We start from the raw sequence: 21,552 nt of genomic DNA, 5'->3' as shown, positions 1-21,552 counted from the left end.
TACTTACTTTTGAAATAGTTTATATCCATTTTTATTAATCACTAATCAAGATCACGTTACATCATTTCCTTCAGTAATGCAGCGTCTTGGAAACAAAAACAAACAGAAATCACATCGTCTGGGTGACCATATCTTTCAACGGTCATCAGGAATCATTTAGAAATGCTCACCACAGATGGATGCCGGATCATATTCAAGTTACAGTAGTACTTACAACTACAATTTAGAGGCTTGTCCAAGTACAAACTATTTAGAAAGTGAAAACAGATGAAAGCATTACATTGAAGTACAGAAAAGTCCCCAGTAGAGCTCAACGACACATTATCGAACGGCAACAACCGATCCTAACCATTCTTGATTACTCTAATATCAACAACCAATCCAAACAGTTAATCAGACAGTACCAATCAAAACTAGAGGTTATGGGTAGCATCCATGGCCTTGAGCTAGCCAGAATTGAGCCAGCTAAAAAGGTTAAGAAAACACTAGCCTATCATGGCATGCAGTAGCACTTTATAACAAAATCCGCTTCCACTTAGTGTCTTACTAATAGAATAAAGTACGTGATTGGTAAATGTTTTACCTTATTCTGCATTAATAGGGTCTTTCAGAAAACCACAAAAAAAAAACATGTATTCTGTTAGATATAAGGGTTAAACAAAAAGTGCGCAAGAGTCCAGTTGTGTCCTCCTTAAAACCAAGCTGTCTTCAAAGCTATTTCCTATCACGCATTAACGACTTCGACTGTTTTTCAAATCTTTATGGCATCAGTGACATGAGTCTTAAACTATGTAACAAGAACTACCCCAGGTGTGCAAGCAGTTTATACAAAATCAATATCTAGAAATGCTATTCCTCTGAAATGATAGCGCTTTATTATTCATTTTACTATATAAAATTGAATCGTAGCAGCTTTACTGAAAGAATACATGAAACAAAAAGCTTTGTATTGCTTATACAATTTGAGAGGTTTCTAAGGATGCTGTCCGTACCCCGTGCTTTTTTTCTTCAATATGCTGAACAGTTGGGAACACTGGCACTGCCATTTTAAAATGTCAGAGTTCTATCTTGTACAGTTCTACGTAACATATGATAGGTGCAAACATATATATATAAAAATAAACAAAACATCCATGTTGACCACATTGTAGTAGATTTGGCTCCTTAGTCAATACAGACATAGTTGAGTGGTGGTCCAGTCTTCCATCCATCATAGCTGCTCCACAGAAACCTCTTAGGTGTGTGTCAGATGTCCATACATTGGACCAGAACCGCATCCTGAAAGGCAGCAAAAAAAAATGTGACAAGCACACAGAATCCAACTGCTCTTCTGTGCTCAAAACACACAACCCTTGAGTACACTCAAGTGGTCCAATGTATCTCAGTTGGTAAAGGGCACATTCCAGCTAGGATAGTGGGGTTGGATTCCTGGACCACCCGTATGTAAAATATATGCACCCATGACTAAGTCGCTATGGATAAAAGCGTCTGCTAAATGGCATGTTATTATATCCTTCCATCATCCCCTCCGTCTCTCATCACCACGCTGTTTCAAATGATAAACTAAAGTATACAAAACTTAAAATAAAAAAAGGATGGGCATTTCAAAATGTTCACAGTTGCAGCAGGTGGGTGACTAAGGGTCGAAGTCAAGTTGACAAGTTGACGAGCTCGTGGGCCACAAACTGTTTCAAGCGCTCCAGGTACTGTCCGTAGAGCTCGACGTCGTTGTGGCCGGCACCTTCAACCCACAGGGGCTCCACGGGCCTCTGGCAGCGCTCGTACAGTGCCAGGCCGTGGGAGAAGTCGATCACCTCGTCTTCCGTCCCGTGGATAACCAGCACCGGAGACGTCACCTTGGAGATCTTGTCAATACTTTGGGAGGCAAGGCGAGGACAGACGCACGCACACAAACACAAAAGAGGAAGGGAACAGTTAGGCAAGTATAATTTCCCCCAATGCTGAAACAGATTACATGAACAGGATTTAAAATGACCCAATGTGGTCATTTCAACAGCAGGCAGCTTCCCCTTTTAGCCTTGTCAACAGTGTAATTATCCATAACCTGGTGGCAACCAAGGACCAGCAGATGGGGCTATTGAATCTAGAGTGACTCAAACATGACTGCTTTTATGATCTCTGTGTGTGTGTCTCTCACTTGGGAAAGGCATCAAAGCAGTAGGTTTTCTTGGTGTCTGGGAAGGCCACTCTCATGCCAGAGGTGAGGGGGGAATGCAGTACGACCGCGGCGCTCTCGTAGCGTGCCGCCAGGTCCACGGACGGGACCGTACCGATACTCTGACCATACACGATCACGTTCTCTGGCCTAATTCCGTACCTGAGGGGAGACACAGAACACCCTCGGGTTAAACATTATCAGCATCAAGGTGGTAAATAACCTAATATATGATAATGTAGGCCTGGTCAAAATCAGGATGATAATGTAGTCACAGATAGTCAGTCTCCATTGACATGATTCAGTCACTACTCAGGTCAGAAGTCAATTGGTCAGGAGAAGGTGGAAGTAAAGGATAGGTGTGGGGCCATTGACATGTCAGTAAGACCAAAGAAAAATTAAATACAGAGAAATAAAAAGGAGTTACGGAGCTGTATACGTCACTTTGGATAAAAGTGTCTGCTAAATGGCACAAGCGAGAGACAGAATTCCATAGCTGATTATGGAGAATGTGACCAACACAGCCAGTCAGCTGATGATCCTGGCTCTAAACCGCTGCAGGACTGAGAACAAACATTAGTTCTACCTAACCCAGCAACAGCACCTCTATTTTTTAAAATTAATATATGAAGCGTGCCATAACACCCAAAAAAGGCAAATGTCTCTAGCTACTAGCACTGACTGCTAAGAAATAGGCCTACTTTATTGAAGGAAAATGTACTTCATGCGATTGTGGTATTGTCTCACCTAGCCATCTTAAAGATTAATTAACTAATTGTAAGTCACTTTGGATAAGAGTGTCTACTAAATTACAAAATGTTATCCACTATTCCCTAATTAAAATAAATAGAACCTCATTTTCTGATTATTAAAATGAAAAACCAGTAACATGTAACTAGTAGGTTTTCAAAACATTTCTCTTTAGAAAGGAGAGTCAAAGCTCCACAAAAACAGAGCATGGGGTGTGTTCATTTGGGCATGTAACAGAAAATGTTTTGCAACCGAAATGAAAAAGAGTGCATGATGGTGCATGATGAACACAAAGCTTTTGTATTGACGCTTCAGACATCCTCTGCTCCCAGCGAGTGAAATCCAGCCAGGCCAGGCTGTGAACTTTGACCCCAGAGTAGGTCATCCAACTGGTTTGAGCGTGACAGTACAGGCACGTGATGGGGCGGAGGCTCACAGGAGGTCAAAGCCAGCCAATGGACTGTGTATGAGTTTCCCCATTTGACAAGGTCCCATAGGAATTAACCTATATAAAATAACTAAAATACTCAGCTGTGTGAGGAATTTAAAACTTCAGCCTGTTCTTTACATGCAACTGTTTTGAGCAGCAGTACCTCAAACATTAGGCCTGGATTTCATCTTTAGCCTATATCAGATACATCTAATCTAGTTACTGGTTTTACTGCCAGGCTATAAAAGGCCGGCCAAAGCATAAAATAGCAAGAGGTTGTCAAAACACACTGACGATGATAAATTAATCTAAAACATCTGATATACAGTAAAGTCAGGGCTGTAACAGTCGGTCAGGTGATATGAACGTGTGTTCTGCCAGGCCAAAAAGGACCAATTTCAGCATGAACTCACTTCACCTCACTGAGCATGCTCCATGGTTACGCAAGCTCTAACACCCCATCAATGTATTCCCTGAGCCCAATCCAAACTAAATGAAATAGATCCTTTCGCTTCGTCACTCCCACCTCGTATTGTCTGTGGAACTCTTCGCCACTTCTACTAGTGTCACTACTAGGGCTGACCCCAATTAGTCGACATTGTCTTTTGTTTGGAGCCCTCCGCTTCCTTGCCTACGCGCAAATGTAGGCATATAAAATTGCCCATTTGGGGATCTGATAGTATTTCTGATTGGCATAAAGCACCACCACAACCTAATGTTTTCACCTCAAAATAGCAGACTATTCTGTCAATCAATATGATTTATTTTGTCGGGGACAGCCCCAGTCACTACACATACACGTGGAATCTACTGTGCGATCCCACTGCATCTCCAGCCCGCCTGATTCCTCCAGGTTTCTTACTAGTTTCCTGCCTTGTTATTGATGTTGATATTATTGATTGACTACAGTGACACCACCGATACAGGGGGGAGAATTATGTTCATTGAAGAGGGACGTCCAAGTAGTCCCTCCCGGTTTGTGTGTTTTCAGCCGTTTGGTGCCTATTATACAGAAAGTATTCAGACCTGACTTGTGTTATATTATAGCATATTCTAAATGGTCCCCCCCCCCTTTCAATCTATACACAATACCCCATTTCACAGTAAGGTCCACACACATACAATTTTATTTCATTTGAATGACAAACCAAACATTTACACAAGTATTCAGTGATTACAGCCTTGAGTCTTCTTGGGTATGACACTACAAGCTTGGCACACCTGTATTTGTGGAGTTTCTCCTAATCTTCTCGGCAGATCCTCTCAAGCTCTGTCAGGTTGGATGGGCAGCGTCACTGCACAGCTATTTTCAGGTCTCTCCAGAGATGTTCGATCGGGTTCAAGACCAGGCTCTGGCTGGGCCACTCAAGGACATTGCGAGACTTGTCCCAAAGCGTTGTCTTGGCAGTGTGCTTAGAGTCGTTGTCCTGTCGGAAGGTGAACCTTTGCCCCAGTCCGAGGTCCTGAGCGCTCTGGAGCAGGTTGTCATCAAGGATCTCTGTACTTTGCTCCGTTCATCTTTCCCTCGATCCTGACTAGTCTCCCCGTCCCTGCAATGTTTCCTCCAGGTACTGTGAAGTAGTGATGTGCGACATAAGCCTAGCTTCTTGAAAACAGGTCACACAGGTTGTGTTCTATATATTGTTATAGTGTTGTAAACTATGAAGTTGTTAATGTTCTTAGCTTTTGAAAATAGACAAAAAGATTCTGGGGATGAGCATCTTCAATATGTACCACTGTTCCACTTTTAACGATATGTCACAAGTAAAAGCCTTGGGTAGGGAGTTGAGAATTCCAAGTCCGGAAGGTTAAAAACCACCCTCAGATTATTAGTATTTTTAAAAGGAACACTTTACATCTTCCTAATGAATTTCTATAAATACCTGTTATGACAGAGTACACGTTTTTAAAGAAAGCCTTCGGTGGGGTAATTGGTATTACAGAAAATGTGCCAGTCTAAGAGAGGCTTATTCTGCCTGTAAGATTTATGGGAAGATCATTTAATTTAACTAGATCTGCATTCATATTGCTGAGAAATTAAATACAGTTCTTTATAAATTTGTCACTGAAGCATCCTAAGTATTTTATATTTTTTTGTGGTCCACTTAACAGGATTGGGAGTAATAATTTTTCTTATTGCCATTTAGTTCATTTTATATCCTGTGATGAGTATTTTTGAGCATTTTTAAGCAAAGGGGGCATTGAACTTTCAATAAAACACAGCCAGTCAGGTATAAAATCAGAAGATCTGCAAATAAGTTTATATTCATGTTTAGCAAAACTCATTTTGAGTCATGTAATTCTTTCTGCAAGCAGTTCAATTGCAGGTCCAAACAGGAGAGTGGACCTCCCAGTCTTGTGCCCCTTTAAAATCAATTTCATCTTCAGATAATTATTATTTGTGCTTTAGGACATTTCTACAATATTTTTTATTATCAAAATGGATTATTTCAGCTGGAAAGTTGAAAGTTTTGAATAGAGAAGGCCATTCCAGATGGTCAAAAGTATTTTCTGCATCAATATTGTATTAAACCGAAACATGTGTATTTAAGCATCTCTTTTTAATAAACCCTGCTATGTATCAAGTCTGGTGAGACTTGCCATTCTATTACTTATAACCTTTGCTATATCATTTGATTGTCACATTGTATTCAACTTATGGGCCTCGAATGAGAAAGGGACTCCAGATTTTCATATAACTGAACTGATTTATACATGGAACTACTACATTGAGTGATGTGTGTAAACAGGGGTCTAATTTGTCCCAAAATACTGAATAGAATTTTAATGGGAAAGCTATCAAATTGTATTTCATGCCAATAATGCAATCTGCGAGAGAGAAAGAAAATAAATTATATCAAGACACCGTTGCCCTAGAGCCCACGAACTACACCTACCTCGGCCTAAACTGTAACACCACAGGTGAACTCCACAAGGCAAGAAGGGCCTTCTACCTATGTCATCAACAGGAACATAAAACGCAACATCCCAAAAAGGATCTGGCCCCCCCAAAAAATTACATCTGTTATGGAACCCATGCACACTCACAAAATAAGAATTCACACAAAACACACAAAAAAAAAAAAAAAAATGGGACAAACACTAGGACTGTGGCAGTCTTAGAATAGGAGGTTAAGGCCAGAATAATGCCCCGGGGGGTTACAATTCTGTTCATAAACTTGTTAACATGGATATGGTTCTTAATAAAAACCCATTTGAAACAAGCCATTACACTTCATTATCATGGCATTTCATTATTATTCAGGTTATTACATGAATATTAAAATGAACAAATTAAGAAATGTCAGGTTGGAGGGGGATATGTCACATTTTTGTATTGATAAAATTAACGGAGTCAAAATAAAGATATGCCTACCTTGTCAGTTGGCATTTCTGCATTTTTTTAAAAATATACAGATCCTAGTGACACAAAACCATTCAAACGAAGTCTGATGGGTTTCGTCCCACTTTTGCCAAAATATTCGCAAGAGTACACTGTAATGAGAGAAATAATGTAGCCTTAGCTACTGAAAATAGGCCTTTTATAAAGACTTTAAAAAATCATGTCAGGAGCGTTTGATTCTTAAAGAGTCCAAACAGGCTACTTCAGGAAACCTTCTGGATGGACATAGAGAGAGAATCAGTTTACTCACACAAACCCACGTAAAAGTATATGCATCAAAGCCAACAGTGTCAGAAATATTTGCTTGCAATTTTAGGGTTGGCTCACAGAGTTGATAGTTTTAGATTGCAGTTACAATGAGTTTTTTCACAAAAATGATAACCATACAATGTAGCTATTATTAATCATTTTGTAATTAATCAAACCATTGAAATATATTTGACGATTTCCAACAAGCTAGCGATCTAAACGTTTCCACGTGTGTAGTTAAGTTAGCCTGCTAACGTCTTCATAGCTAGTAGCATGGAATCAGGACATGACCAAACTGTTGCTGAGATAATGATGTTGAAACATCCAAGGAGAGAAGAGGCATTGTTGAAACTCACTCATGCTTGCAGTGTAAAAAAGATATTTTAATTATTTTATTTTTTTATTACAAAAATAAAGGGGTGAATGTGATTCATACCCAAATACTCCAACCAAGGAGCAAATTCCAAGGAAGCTGAGAAGTGAACCATCAATGAGACAACATCGTCCGCATCCTCACGGCTAAAATCAAAGAGCGCAGATGACATCACGGATTTAGTGAAGAAGAACAGGATCATTAACCTGAAGAAAAGGATTGATTTCAATGCTGAGGAAGTAAACTCTGAAGCAGCAGAACTCAACATTGAACATTCAGGTTGCAAAGCAGGAGAAGAAACTCACTGAAATGGAGTCAAAGTTAAACGAGAAGGACCGATATAGTCAGATGGAATAGCAGAAAAATCTGATGAGATCATCAAAGCAAGAGTGATATATACACACACTTTATTTTTTATGGCAGGGAAATTGTCACTGACACTTAATGTCAGCTTGACGGCTATTTGTTTTTCCAATCTACGGTACAATGTTATTTGCAATTGGATTAAAAAATATATATAATTTAGGTCAACCACTTGCATGGTGCAAAGGACTGTTTTTATTTGCAACTAGTAAGATTTTCTTTTTGTGAGAACCAGATTCATGTGAACGTATACAAGTTTAACATTCTTCATATAGTCACTGATAGTAAATGTCCATCTCTGTTTTTTCTATTAATGCCAGGGGAATATGTAATATTGTGAAAAGGAAATCTTTATTTTTCTATTGTAAATGGTCAGTGCAGACTTATTTCATTCAAGAAACTCATGCCTGTTCCACAGATATTGACACTTCCAAAACGCAGTGTCAATGCGGGAATGATATTTGGTACTAATCGGTCAGCAGGTGTCGCTGTTTTAAAAGGCAACTTTAAGGGTCATATATTGAGTCATGAAGCAGATAACAAGGGAGATAGATTATACTATTGGTTGATGTCAACCATGTTCAATTCACTGTTGTAAATACTTATGCTTCCAATAACAAGTCAAGTAACTGTATTTTATTTAGAGACATTGAGAGGAAAATAAGTAAAATTATGTCTAAATTTCCATTGGCCAAAGTAATATGGGGTGGAGATTTTAACACCGTATTACATGATAATCTAGATAGATGGCCTAAGGATTGTAATTCTGTTAATGAGAAGGAATATATATATGGTTATATATGGTTATATACGGTTAAGTGTTCTAGATATTCGGAGACATAAGAACCCAGATAAGATTATACCAAAGATGTATCTATACAATCCAGTATTGATTTCTGGCTGATATCTGAAGATATGGCTGACAGGATTGATACAGTCTCAATTGAACCATTGATTTTAAACAGACCAAAGGGAAATCTCAATAAAGATAAATATGCATGGTTTGTCCCCCAATTTCTTTTTAAGGTTACTGGAAAATGAATGAGACTTTACTAGAGAATGAAGTATTTAAGAAGGAAGTAGCAGGAATTATTGATAAATACTGGAATTGTGCCTGTGTTATGAATACGTTTGGAAGTTACTGGGAGATAATGACATTTGGAAAGGCTTTTGGCTATTTCAATGGGGAAAGAAATTGATCGTGCCAAGAGAGAGAAGGAATATGACAAAGGGAATAATGGATTATACAACAAAAAAAAACTAAACTAACTTAACGAATTACTGGAGCTATCATTGCAAATGCAGTTAGACTGTATCTACGAGGAAAAGGCCCGGGGAGCGTTTGTAAGATCAAGACGAAAATGGATGGAAGAGGGAGAGAAAAATACAAAATATTTCTTTAATTTAGAAAAAAAGGCAGGCGAAGAGACTTCCATATGCACATTTATTATTAATAATACTCCCAATTAAATTCCAAAAGAAATCTCAGCATGTTGCCCAGTTTTATCAGAATCTGTATACATCAGCCTAGCCAACATCCAATATGTTGGCTTTTCTTAGACAATGCAGCAAACATTGCTAAGAAGATAAATAATGATTTCAGGGATTTTTGTGATGAGTTATCTGAAATTGAGATAAGACTATTAAAAGCCTTAATAAGTCCCCTGGAAATGGTTTAATAAGCGAGTTTTAGAAAGCATTCAATGATAAATTGACTCCTTTCACTCTTGCCATGTTTCACGAATCAGTAGAAAAAGGAGAGTTACCGGCTTCCTTAAAGCAAGGTGTAATTACTTTGATTCCCAAACCTAATAAGGATACTCTTTATATAGACAACTGGAGACCCATTAAGCGTTGAACAATGATGGGAAATTATTTGCCCTTGTATTTGCTAAGAGGTTTAAACAAGGCTTGCTTCATAATTTATGAAGAACAATCTGGTTTTATGCATGGTCGACACATTAGTAATAACGTCAGGTTGATCTTAGATACGACTGACTATAATGACCTCATCCTTGATGATCGTTCTCTTACATTTGTTGATTTTTATAAAGCTTTTGACACTGTAGAACATGAGTTTATGTTCAAAGCAATACGTTTTTTGGAGTTTGGAGACTTTGTTTTGAAAGCAGTCCAAATTGTATAGTGGTTGTACTTGCTCTGTAAAATTAGCTCACGGGACATCCCAAAGATTTGATATTGGCTGTGGCATTAGGCAGGGCTGCCCAATTATTCCATTTTTATTGGTTACTCAAATGTCTCTTCAAATCAAGAAAGGGAATGTAAGGTGTTTAGGCACTTGGCAATGAATTTAAACTGTCAACTGGCTGATGATACCACCATATTTTTAAGAGACAGAATTGAGGTTTCTAAAGCAGTTTCCTGTATTGAAGACTTTTCCTTGGTTTAGGGATGGAAAATTAATATCAATAAGTCAGTCTTATTTCCACTCAAGGATTGTGTTTCACAGGAAGTATATGGTATTCCAATTAAAGATAAGGTAACTTATCTTGGAATGTGCAAGAATGAAAAACAAAGGAGAAGTGAATTGAACTTTAACCCCATTATTGAGAAAACGAAGAAATTGAACCTGTGGTTGATGAGATATTTCGTTTTATGGTTGGGTTTTATTATCCAAAGCTGAAGGGTTATCCAGATCGGTTTATGTCTTGTTATCACTTGGCTCACCCACCAAAATTGTAAAGGACTTCGATAAGATTATACATTTTATTTGGAGGAACAAGCCTCCATCTACAAAAAGATATTCTCCATAATACCTAAGAACAAGGAGGTCTTAGATTTCAATACTCTAAATAACACTTTTAAAATAAATTGGATTCTGAAGTATGTTGAACCAGAACAGTATTTGGAATGTCTTCCCTAAGTATTTGACTGTTGGTGGTTTAGAATTTTTGCTTCAATGTAATTTTGATGTTGATAAAATCCCAGTAAAGTTAACCAAATTCCATAAGCAGGCAATTTAAGCTTGGATGTTAGCATATAAACCATTTTTTTGATGGATATAGACTCTCAAATGGGGAATTTCCTGATAAGTTTAAAATTCCAATAACCCCGAAAGGATATGAAATTGTTTTTTTTTTAATGCAATTCCAGGGGGGCGGGGGTGTAGCTCTTAATTTCCTCTGTGGTTGATGTTAGAGATTTACATGAAAATATATTCATTGGCAATATTAACAAAGATAACATGTATTAACAAACAGGTTAGGAATATTGTTTGTGATACTACAATTCCCTCAGCAAGATTATTTTGGTCAGATATCTATGGTGATATAGAAAAGGGGGTAAAGCATGGAAAATTGCTAACACATATTGTATCAGTAACAAAGTAAAGGAAGTTTCATTTAAGAATAACAGAATTTATCCTGTGAAACATGTTTTGGAAAGTTTCAAGCTGAATAACTGATTTCTGTGGAATGGAGATGGGGCGGGAGGGTAGCCGGTTAGAGCGTTGGACTAGTAGCCGAAAGGTTACAAGTTCAAACCCCTGAGCTGACAAGGTACAAATCTGTCGTTCTGCCCCTGAACAGGCAGTTAACCCACTGTTCCTAGGCCGTCATTGAAAATAAGAATTTGTTCTTAACTGACTTGCCTGGTTAAATAAAGGTATAAAAAAAGAGAGACTTTTGCATGTGTTTTTCCTGTATTTGTAGTATACTTGTTACAAAAAAAATAGAAAATAAATATGACCAGGTTTATGGTTTATGTCAGAAATTCAGATAAAGATGTAGTATATTTAAATCAACTGCTAATACTAGGTACATTTCATATTAAACAAATGGTCCAATTCAAAACATGTTTAAACTCATTTATAAAGTTATGGCACTACTTTAACTAAAATAAAAAGGCAATCAAAACTTGTATTATTAATGAATATGATTTTTTTGTTTAGGATTCCTGGCAATGTTTGCATGTGACTATTCCTCTTTTATTTGTTAATAAATAAATATATATTTTTTTTAAATCTTTCTTAAACTATATATACCCACATTTGCTTTTCTTGACAACATTAAAAACACCTAGGACTACCTTAGCCTACCTTCAGAAAACCTATAAGATAATGAAATTGACAAGGAAATGAAGGGGACAGCTATGCGTATTGTATGAAGATTAAATTGACAATGATTCAAATAGAAACAAACACACATCCATAGAAAAATGGCCATAAGCCCATTTATCAGCGACACCGATTAGAGGGGGAGTGTATTGGAAAGATTTCTCAAATACTGTGAGGAACTATGATTTGAATGGATGTATAAAACATTCATAAAAAGGGATTCATTGACTTAATGTGAGGTGAAGGGGAAAAAATAATAGAAAAATGACTGAAGCCTAGCTAAGTACTTCCCTACATGTGTGAGAAGCAGGCCAGGTACTTCCATGCGTGCATATTCCGTCAACATTAAGAGGACTTGTTGCATATTAACGTCTTCATCCATAACACGTTATTCAATTAAAGTCACAGCCATAACAAAATAAACTATTGAGAACTTGCATGCAGATTTCTGCAAAAATATATACACAGAACCCCAAACAATGCAAGCAGAGCAGAATTAGGACCATCTGGAAGTTATCAAAATCCAGAAGAGCTGTTAAATTCTACATCCACCTAAAAGGAAGCAACGCCCACATTCCACCAAAGTCCTCACCTACAGCGAGAGAAGGATGAACTTAGAGGAGTCTCCTCAGCCAGCTGGTTCTGAGGCACTTTGTTCAAATACAAATAGACCCCACAAGCCCAAAGGACAGCAACACAATTAGACACAACCAAATTATGAGAAACCAAAAAGATCATTATTTGACACACTAGAAAAGAACCATCCCACCCCCCCAAAAAAACAGCAAATTGGAATGCTACCTGGACCTAAACAGAGAGTACAGGGGCAGAATACCTGACCACTGTGACTGACCCAGAATTATTGAATATGTACAGACTGTGCAAAGCCTTGCTATTGAGAGTCACCTGGCTCGAGAGAAGACTGGTTATGTGCCCGCAAAATGAGGGGGAAACTGATCTGCCCTTCCTAACATCCTGCCAAATGTCTAACCACATTAGAGATACATATTTCCCACAGAGCCACAAAGAATGTGAAAACAAATCTAACATTGATAAAATCCCCATCTCTTAGCCCGAAATTCCACACTGTGCAATCACGTCAGCAATATTTGTGGCCCATTGTCATGAGAAAAGGGCAACCAGTGGAACACAATCATTCTAAATAGTAAATAACACAAATAGCAGAATGTAAGTAAACAGATATTGGTACTAGAACTATTTGAACATTGCTAAAACACTGTACATAGTGAATATTATAACACTTGAAATGTATCTCTTTTTGAAACCAAGTAGTGCAACATTAACTTAAGTTATTTGTTGATGTTGCTTTGAGTGTTCTCACTTGCATTGGCAATGCAAACGTGTTTCCCATGCCAATAAAGCCCCTTTGAATAGAATATTGAGAGAGCGAAAACTAGAGAAAGAGAGGAAGTAGGCTAAGCGAGCAAATGTAAGGGAAGAAAGAAGGGAAGAACAGAACTGACAGGAGAGCTCAAGGAGGAAGAAGTCAGGCTATAAGCAAATTCAGTCTTGTGTACTTTGTGTTCTGTACTATTTTTCCACTTAAGAGGACCTGATGCTACATACCCGACTGTACATTAGTAATAGCTGCTCCCAGCAGTGGAGGCTGCTGAGAGGATGGTTCATAATAATGTCTTAAAATGGTGTCACTGGAATGTTTGATACCATTCCATTGACTCCATTGCAGCCATTATGAGCCTTCCTCTTCTCAGCAGCCGCCACTGGCTCCCAGTCATGTCAATCGGAACTGAAGATTGACTGGTTACCCTCAGACGGAGGACACTACTGCCATTGTGTGCAGGGCATTGTCGCCCCATATCAAATGACTTTACGAACCACGAGTTAATAAAACCACTTACTGTGTGGGTTGCCCTATGTTGTGTGTGTGTGTGTTCAATGCTGGAGAAGAGACCTTCCTTTTGTCTCCAATCAATAATATGATTGATTAGGAAGTTTGTCGTTTTCACTTCCTGGGGCACAGGCTGTTGCCGGGGTAGCATTGGGTCTCAGTAGAGATCCTATAAGATTCTGTCTGAAACCTCACTGGAGATCTGTTGCTAGGCTACCAGTCAATATTAGACTTAGGAGGATAGACTGCTGGAACACCTCCAAGTCAAAGTGAAAAGAAAATTATACAGCACTATTCTATAGGAGTGGACAGCCCTCCCAACCACAGCAGGCTCACACTGAGAAAACAAAACCCTTTCAGTTCCAGAATCTCACAAATGGGTGGCAACAATTTCACAAAGTGTATACTACACACTGAACGTGCCATCCTACTTGCGTACACAACGCAATCACACCAGTCTTATGAAAGCAATTTCGATAGTGGTCTTATCTAGGACATGGTCCGTTAAACAGGTTGTCCTCGGTCCATCCCAGTCCGGATCTCAGCCTACTTCCCTCGTCCCTATAGTCTCCCTCTCTCTGGGTGGTGAAGAGAGGAGATGGTGTTACCGACACACCCAGGTGTGGGGCCTCAATGCCTTAACACGGATACTGGCTGTACGCCCTATACCCTAGGACAATATGCAACAATAAAGTGTGTGTACACCGGCAAAGCGGTCTGCTGACGGTGTGGGACACACCTTCTGACTCATGACTGAGTCACCCGACTACCCAGGTAAAAAAAAAAAAAAAAATTTTTTTTAAAGACGACCTCACCCTACACCAAAACAAAGAAACATACAACACACACACACACACTAGGGCTGTCCCCGACTAAATAAGATCTTAGTCGACCAAGAGTTCTGCTCTTTCGACCAATCGATTGGTCTACATTTAAATAAAACTTGTATTTTTCCATATATTGAGCATGTCAGATGCTTTAAGCACACTGTTTGATTAAATAATTAAGAAAAACTACTAGAGGGAGTACGAACAGCAATTGATTTGATTGTACAGGGCTCAGAATTGCTGCCTGCGCTGTGTTAAAAGAACCCATCGTCTGTCTCCCTTCTCCCTGCTGCAGCGACCACCATAGAACAGCAAAGTGTTCATCCCACTGTCAGTGTTGCTGAAACGGCAACATAATTACAGTCATTTGACTGAAAAGCTCTGTACCGAAATCATTCATTTGTTGAGGGAAAAAAAAAATTCCCTGTTCCCTCAACCCTGGCTCGCTTCACGTGACACATATATCACATGCACATGACCAAAGGCCGAGTCGCACTGGACTCGTATTACGAGAACATTGGTCATGTAATCATTACTCCAGAATGTTTGTTATTCCAGGACGATTCAGATGGGATTTGGTTTAGTTTCTTTTCTTTTTTTTAAACTGCCCCCTGTAATTCTTATTTCTGGTCAATAAATTGACAGTTCTGACAGAAGCCTGGAGGTTTTTAATTCTAGGAATGAATATACATTATTTTAACATGTTGAGGGGGTTAGGGCCACACTGAACTTGAGAACCAAGCTCAAGTTTCTAAACCATCTTTGGTTTACTGTCGCTATAATATTTGAATTGAGGAAGTGTGATCATAAAATCATGATATTTTGGTGATCTTCAGTTCAGATGTGAAGTAAATGCAATTGAGATGCATTTTAACGCTATGGATGAGAAAGTTTGTATTCTGCTTTAATATCTATTAACAGCAAGGGTTGAATTAAATAGGCTTAGGATTCTTTACTGATGCATTTGACAAGATTCAATTCAGACGCACAAAACAAACAAAAGCATTCAATGTGAGAGTTCATATACGAATGTCCTACATGAAGCCTAAGTTAATGCGCAGCACTTAGTTCAACTTATCGAATCAGTTATTGTTTTCTTACGCAAACACCTGTCAAACACTTCTTTCAACACAGGAATGTCTATTTGCACAGGACTAGTATTATGAGAGGACCATGGAGTTGGCAAAAAATATATATATATTCTGTCTGGAATAGTTACTCTCCTGCCATGTAAAGATTACTGACGGGCCTCTCGAGTGGCACAGTGGTCTAAGGTATTGCAGTGTTAGCTGTGCCACTAGAGATCCTGGTTCGAGTCCAGGCTCTGTCGCAGCCGGACATGACCCGGGAAGATCCACTGGGTGGCGCACAATTGGCCCAGCTTCATCCGGGTTAGGCCGGCAGGGATGTCTTTGTCCCATCGCGCTCTAGGGACTCCTGTGGCTGGCCAGGCGCATGCATGCTGGCACGGTCGCCAGGTGTACAGTGTTTCCTATGACACATTGATGTGGCTGGCTTCCGGATTAAGCGGGCATTTTGTCAAGAATCAGTGTGGCTTGGACACACAGCTCTTGACCTTAGCCTCTCCCGAGTCCGTAAGGGAGTTGCAGCGATGGGACAATTTGATACCATGAAATTGGGGAGAAAAATATACAATTACTGACTGGCAGATTCGGACGGGGCTAAAATTACAAATTTGGTGTTTTGTGCTCATAATTACATTACCCCACCTCCCCCAGTAAAACTAATCCCATCCGAAGAGGGCACAATATGGCCTGGAGAAGGTTGATCAAGGATCTCTGTACTTTGCGCCGTTCATATTTTCCTTGAATGTGACTAGTTTCCCAGTCCCTACAGAAAAACATCCCTGCAGCATAATGTTGCCACCACCATGCGTCACACTTGGCATTCTGGCCAAAGAGTTCAATCTTGGTTTCATCAGACCAGATTATGTTTTTTCCTCATGGTCCGAGAGTCCTTTAGTTGCCTTTTAGCAAACTCCATGCAAGCGGTCATGCGCCTTTTTACTGAAGAGTGGCTTCGGTCTGCAGAGATGGTTGTCCTTCTGGAAGGTTCTCCCATCTCCACAGAGGAACTCTGGAGCTCTGTCAGAGTGACCATCGAGTTCTTGGTCACCTCCCTGACCAAGGCCCTTCTCCCCTGATTGTGCAGTTTGGTGGGGATGCAAGCTCTTGGAAGAGTCTTGGTGGTTCCAAACTTCTTCCATTCTTTAAACGGTCACTGACAGAGCTCCAGAGTTCCTCTGTGTTCTTGGGGACCTTCAATACTGCAGACATTCTCCTCACTTTTGTAAGACAATAAGACAAGGGCTGTTTCATCTCATTCTATTGCCGTCTCCGCCGCATTGATCAACACTAATATGAAGTTAACCTTGTTATTATGCACATAGCAACATGGTCTAGGAAAAGGCACCAATTCAACAGCGCAATGATGCGTTTCAGAACCGTGGACAGTGACCACTAACCAACTCGGGACAAAGCACATTTATTTTATAACACAATTATACATTTTTTTTAGGGTTGCACCATTGTTCTTATGTAACAAAGATATATAATTTCAGTAGCATGTTTTAGACTGATCCCCATGGCCTCCACAATGGATCAGTCCACTCAGACAGGTGTCTTGTATAGAGGTGGGACGATTAATCAGGGCCGATTTCAAGTTCTCATAACAAAAAAATAACAAAAATAACAAAAATAAAAATTAAAAATTTAAAAAAGTAAAAAAAATATATATTTTTTTAATTCGGTAAATCTGCATTTTTTTGGAAGGCGATTGTTTTGCAATCCACGAGGAGAACGAGTGGCAGGCTGACCACCTGTTACGCAAGTGCAGCATCAAAAGGACCTTGTGACTGCAAGGAGCCAAGGTAAGTTGCTAGCTAGCATTAAACTTACCTAATAAAATAAACACACATGGTTGATGATATTACTAGGTTAACTAGCATGTACTGCGTTGCATATAATCAATGCGGTGCCTGTTAATTAATCATCGAATCACAGCCTACTTCAACTTCGTAAAACGGGTGAGGATTTAACAAAAGCGCATTCGTGAAAAAAAGCACAAAAGCTACGTCAGTATTTGTCAGACCATGAGACATCCCAAAAATTGGTCTTCTCACAATAACATCTGTAGCATAAATTTTAAATTCTACCAGGAAGGTCCTAAAATTCCAACTCAAATAGCTAAATGATCTATGGTATGACCATCTTAAAACAATTCCACGGGTGCCTGGGTCAAACACCACTTTGCCAGTTCAACACATAAGTATAATATATTCAAATGGCCTTACTTTCATAATGAATTCATAATCACATCATACTGAAATGTAAGACTAGTAGCAATCAGACAGGTTTCTCAGCCCGAGATACAGTATTACCTGCTGTATGTCGACTCGTCTCTGTATGGTAATAGTTTCCTGTTTAACTTGACCCCCCACCCTCTCCTTGTGTGTTTGGATGTTCCATCTTTCCTCTGACTCATTTGTTTGTTGCTTTGATTTGCCGTCATGATGCAGGACATAAATCTGGATTCACTTTTATTCCACCCCACCCCCTAAAAAAAAACTGTGCATAAACAAAGCCACAAACAAATTATCCAGTTTAAACATCTCACATGCGAAGACACAGGGAAGCTGTGTGTGTTAGTATAGGACCCCACCAGAGACCGAGAGCTGTCGACAAGAGAAAACAGACAGAGGAAGACGGGATGTCATAGAGGACAAAGGGCAGAAGAGAGGAGAGTGTTGAGACTAGAGGTTTCATGGGGATCAATTCATTGAGATGGATAAATGGAAGGCCAAAGGGATGGCTTAGAATAACCAGTGAACAGAAAACCATTGCCTATGGGGCGGACGGGTAGAGGAGACACCATAGCCTACACATTTTCAATCATCATAATGAACAAGAAAAGTTGTCCCCACCTTGCTTTCCAACCTAGGGCGTATAAGCCATGGAGAGAGCTGAAGGTAGAAAGACAGTCAACAACTCTTGGTAGGAAACAACAACGTCAGACAGCTACTCCACCATCACCTCCGCCCTCTGGTCCCTTTACTTACCGTGTCCTGAGGGAGTGCCAGGCGGCGTCCACGTCGGCGTACAGGTTCTTTTCCGAGGGTTTCCCCGAGCTGGCCCCGTAGCCAGAGTAGTCGTAGGAGAAGACGTTGCAGTTGATGCGTGAGCCCAGGCCGATGTAGAAGCTGCTCATCTGGCCCAGGTCCACGGCGTTGCCGTGAGAGAAGAGGAGCGTGAAGCGGGCACTGGGCGAGCAGCGCACAAACATGCAGGCGATGCGGTTTCCACGCGAAGTGCGCGTCATGAAGCACTCGATGGCGTCCTTCTCACGTGCCGAGTACTGCCAGTCTGCTCGCTCAGACAGGTGCAGGGTCCAGCGACTGCCGCTCTCGTCACACAAGAGGGTGTAGGTGGGCTCCGGGGGCAGGAAGGCCAGCTTGGAGGTGATCTTGCTGGGGCATGGAGGGCAGCAGAATAGGCAGCACAGCTCACTTAGGGACAAGTGGTTCATCCTCAAACCCTGCTGGGGCAAGGGGGGGGGGGCATTACCATTTACTGCTCATCATTCACTATTACTAAAAAAGGTATCATTGACATGGCACATTAAATAGCCAACACTTGCATGATCTCCCCAAGACGGAGGACAAATGAAAGGGTTTAAGGTACACACGTGTTTACATGTGGTTAGGCTAATTGTACACCTCATGTCTCTTATCCAGCCCAGTGCACAAGCACACCCCAGTTATTGATGGCCATTTTGAAAGTATGCTCAGACACACAGCTGTGACTCACAGCTGAGTCTCGACCACTGATGTATTACTCAATCCACAAACAGACCAACAACCCCACCATGAGTCACACATGTTATAGCGTATAACCAGATTTCACCTCTGATTAAACTCTCTAACTGATAAACAGAAACCCTGTATCTAAAACATGTTAAGGTTAAACATGTATTTTTGGTTCGGCGAACCCTGAGAAGAGTCGAGCCCGAAGGTTTAGGCTACTAGGCTGGTGTGCAAGGATTCTCAAAGTTCTCTATCCACCCTGACTTGTTAAGTGGGAAATGCACATGAACTCCTCTAGGCTTGCATTCAACAATGCAGAAGAGAATCAATAGTGTATGGCCTTCCTTGGCCCTGGGATCATTTGACAGCTATAGTACTGATGAGGATTTCATCAGTCTGTCTCAAAGTTTCTTGCTACGGTGAGTACATAGAGTAGCTTTTCCGATGCCTCCTCGGTCCCAGGCTTGCTTTCAGAAATAGCTTTTAGTTGGGTTTATAAGAGCCTGTTGGTCAGCGCCCTTGTGATTATCCATCTGCACTGCCTGTTGTTTCAATGATGTCCTATCAAAATGTCCCTCTGGAGAAGTGGCTAGTTGTTTCATGTATTCTTGGAACAACGCATGCTTTAAGAAAAGATATTGGTGTCATTTGTATTCCCTCTCACTGACACTTGGAAATGTATGTTTGTCAATCTCCAGTCCTGACTGGTCCATTTAGTCAGTTCTCAAGTGCTAATTTTAATGTATGCCATTCCCTTCCACTATCTCGTTGCCTAATCACTCTATATCTACCTCAATTACCTTGTTCCACTGCACATCGACTGTACTGGTACCTTGTGTATACAGCCAAGTTGTCATTACTGTGCATTTATTCCTTGTGTTTTTATTTTCTATTATTTACTTTGCATTGCTCGGAATGGGCAATAAGTAAGCATTTCACTGTTCATCTAAACCTGCTGCTAAAGCACGTGACAAATACAATTTTATTGCGTGTATGTTTTAATATCCAGGTTATAGGTCAGAAATGGGTGGGGGCAGTCTAGTTCACACATACGTTTCCATAATCTATTTTCATTAAAGATGGGGCTGGGGGACAGGAATCATGCTCAGATGTTAAGATATGTAGTTATGTCGATTCTGAAACCACTTCTCTATAGTAAGGTGATCACTGTCCAACATGAAAATAACCACTTGTCTTGGATGACAAGCTTGGCGGTGACCCCTCCGATAACAGCAATTTAGATTCTAGGGAACCACAAACAATAACATCGTCGACGAGGGTTTGTTTTAGAGACTAACGTTACAGTACCCAAAAGGCCGAACTACAACGTTAGCTAGCCTAATGTTACTCTATACATTTAACTAGTTAGCGATTCACGTTAACAGTGGCACTTTTTCCCCCTCTTCTGAATCCCTGTCGTGTTTTCCAGAATTGCGTCGCATCGACTAGCTTAAACAAATCGTAGGTCTCATTTAAGTGAACAGTCACGCAGTGCTCAGCAAAAAAAAAACGTAGCTAGCAGCTAATTTACATTAGTTAGCAAGCTAACAAAACACCGGCAATAATGTTAAGCTTTGAAAAACTGGCAAACGGCGAAGAGGATCACACACATAACTTACCTGATTATTGGTAACGTCACGGATTGTAAGTTAGCGTTTTAACAAGCCAGCTGATGAAATACAGCTAACTGGAAACAAGTACAGGTAGCTAGTTAACCAGGCAGGTTGACTTGAATGCCCATTCGTTCACCCTCGTCCACTCTCTTATGGGTAGCGTTAAATAGCTATTTATCTTCTTGACACTTGTACGACCACCCAAATCAAGCTCCGCCTGCTTACCACTCAAGCTTGTCAACAAGTAGTCCGGATAATGACTTAATTGCATCCACAAGACTTGCGTAAACAAATATGCTATTTTAATGTTGACTGTCACCAGCTTCAATCCTTGTAGCTAGCCCACTGTCGCTAGATGTCTTCAGTTCAAGCCAAGGAAACCGGCTGGGGAACATATAGAAACCGCAGTGTCGAGGTGATGATTGGATTGGTTTACAAGAAAGCCAATTACAAACTACAATGTGCTAACAGAGACCAATCAGATTGCTCAAGGCGGTGTTTTGCAGCGTTGAAAACGACTGACCCACTGGGCGTATTCGATTATGCTGAGCCGCGGGGCACCGGACATAGTCTGTCACGTCATCAGACGAAAACGCAGAGG

At 40.2% G+C, this 21,552-nt stretch overlaps 1 protein-coding gene across 6 annotated transcripts; it reads right to left on the bottom strand.

The window, feature by feature from the left end:
- Positions 1-15: 15 nt before the first annotated feature.
- LOC118358112 (alpha/beta hydrolase domain-containing protein 17B-like) lies at positions 16-21,490 on the bottom strand. 6 transcript variants are annotated; one of them, XM_035735586.2, is made up of 5 exons: positions 20,958-21,478; positions 18,595-19,073; positions 2,159-2,338; positions 1,687-1,875; positions 16-1,278 (listed from the first exon to the last, which is right to left on the bottom strand). In XM_035735586.2, the coding sequence occupies exons 2-5, from the start codon at positions 19,059-19,061 to the stop codon at positions 1,056-1,058; spliced, it is 1,059 nt and encodes a 352-aa protein (XP_035591479.1). In that variant the 5' UTR covers positions 19,062-19,073; positions 20,958-21,478; the 3' UTR covers positions 16-1,055. The 6 variants fall into 6 exon arrangements, with proteins under 6 accessions (XP_035591479.1, XP_035591481.1, XP_035591480.1 ...); XM_035735588.2 differs by having other exon boundaries at positions 21,177-21,478; XM_035735587.2 differs by having other exon boundaries at positions 18,595-19,070; positions 21,177-21,477.
- Positions 21,491-21,552: the final 62 nt, after the last annotated feature.

Source organism: Oncorhynchus keta, chromosome 25 (assembly GCF_023373465.1).
Source record: "Oncorhynchus keta strain PuntledgeMale-10-30-2019 chromosome 25, Oket_V2, whole genome shotgun sequence".
Lineage (NCBI taxonomy): Eukaryota > Metazoa > Chordata > Actinopteri > Salmoniformes > Salmonidae > Oncorhynchus > Oncorhynchus keta.
The sequence above is the reverse complement of the archived record's forward strand: the minus strand, read 5'-3'. Positions and strand labels throughout refer to the sequence as shown.

Coding starts and splice junctions, on each gene's coding strand:
- LOC118358112 (XM_035735586.2), bottom strand. CDS start 19,061: ATGAACCACTTGTCCCTAAGTGAGCTGTGCTGCCTATTCTGCTGCCCT. Junction 2,339..18,594: donor TGGCACTCCCTCAGGACACG/GTAAGTAAAGGG, acceptor GTCTCCCCTCAG/GTACGGAATTAGGCCAGAGA. Junction 1,876..2,158: donor TGCTTTGATGCCTTTCCCAA/GTGAGAGACACA, acceptor TGCCTCCCAAAG/TATTGACAAGATCTCCAAGG.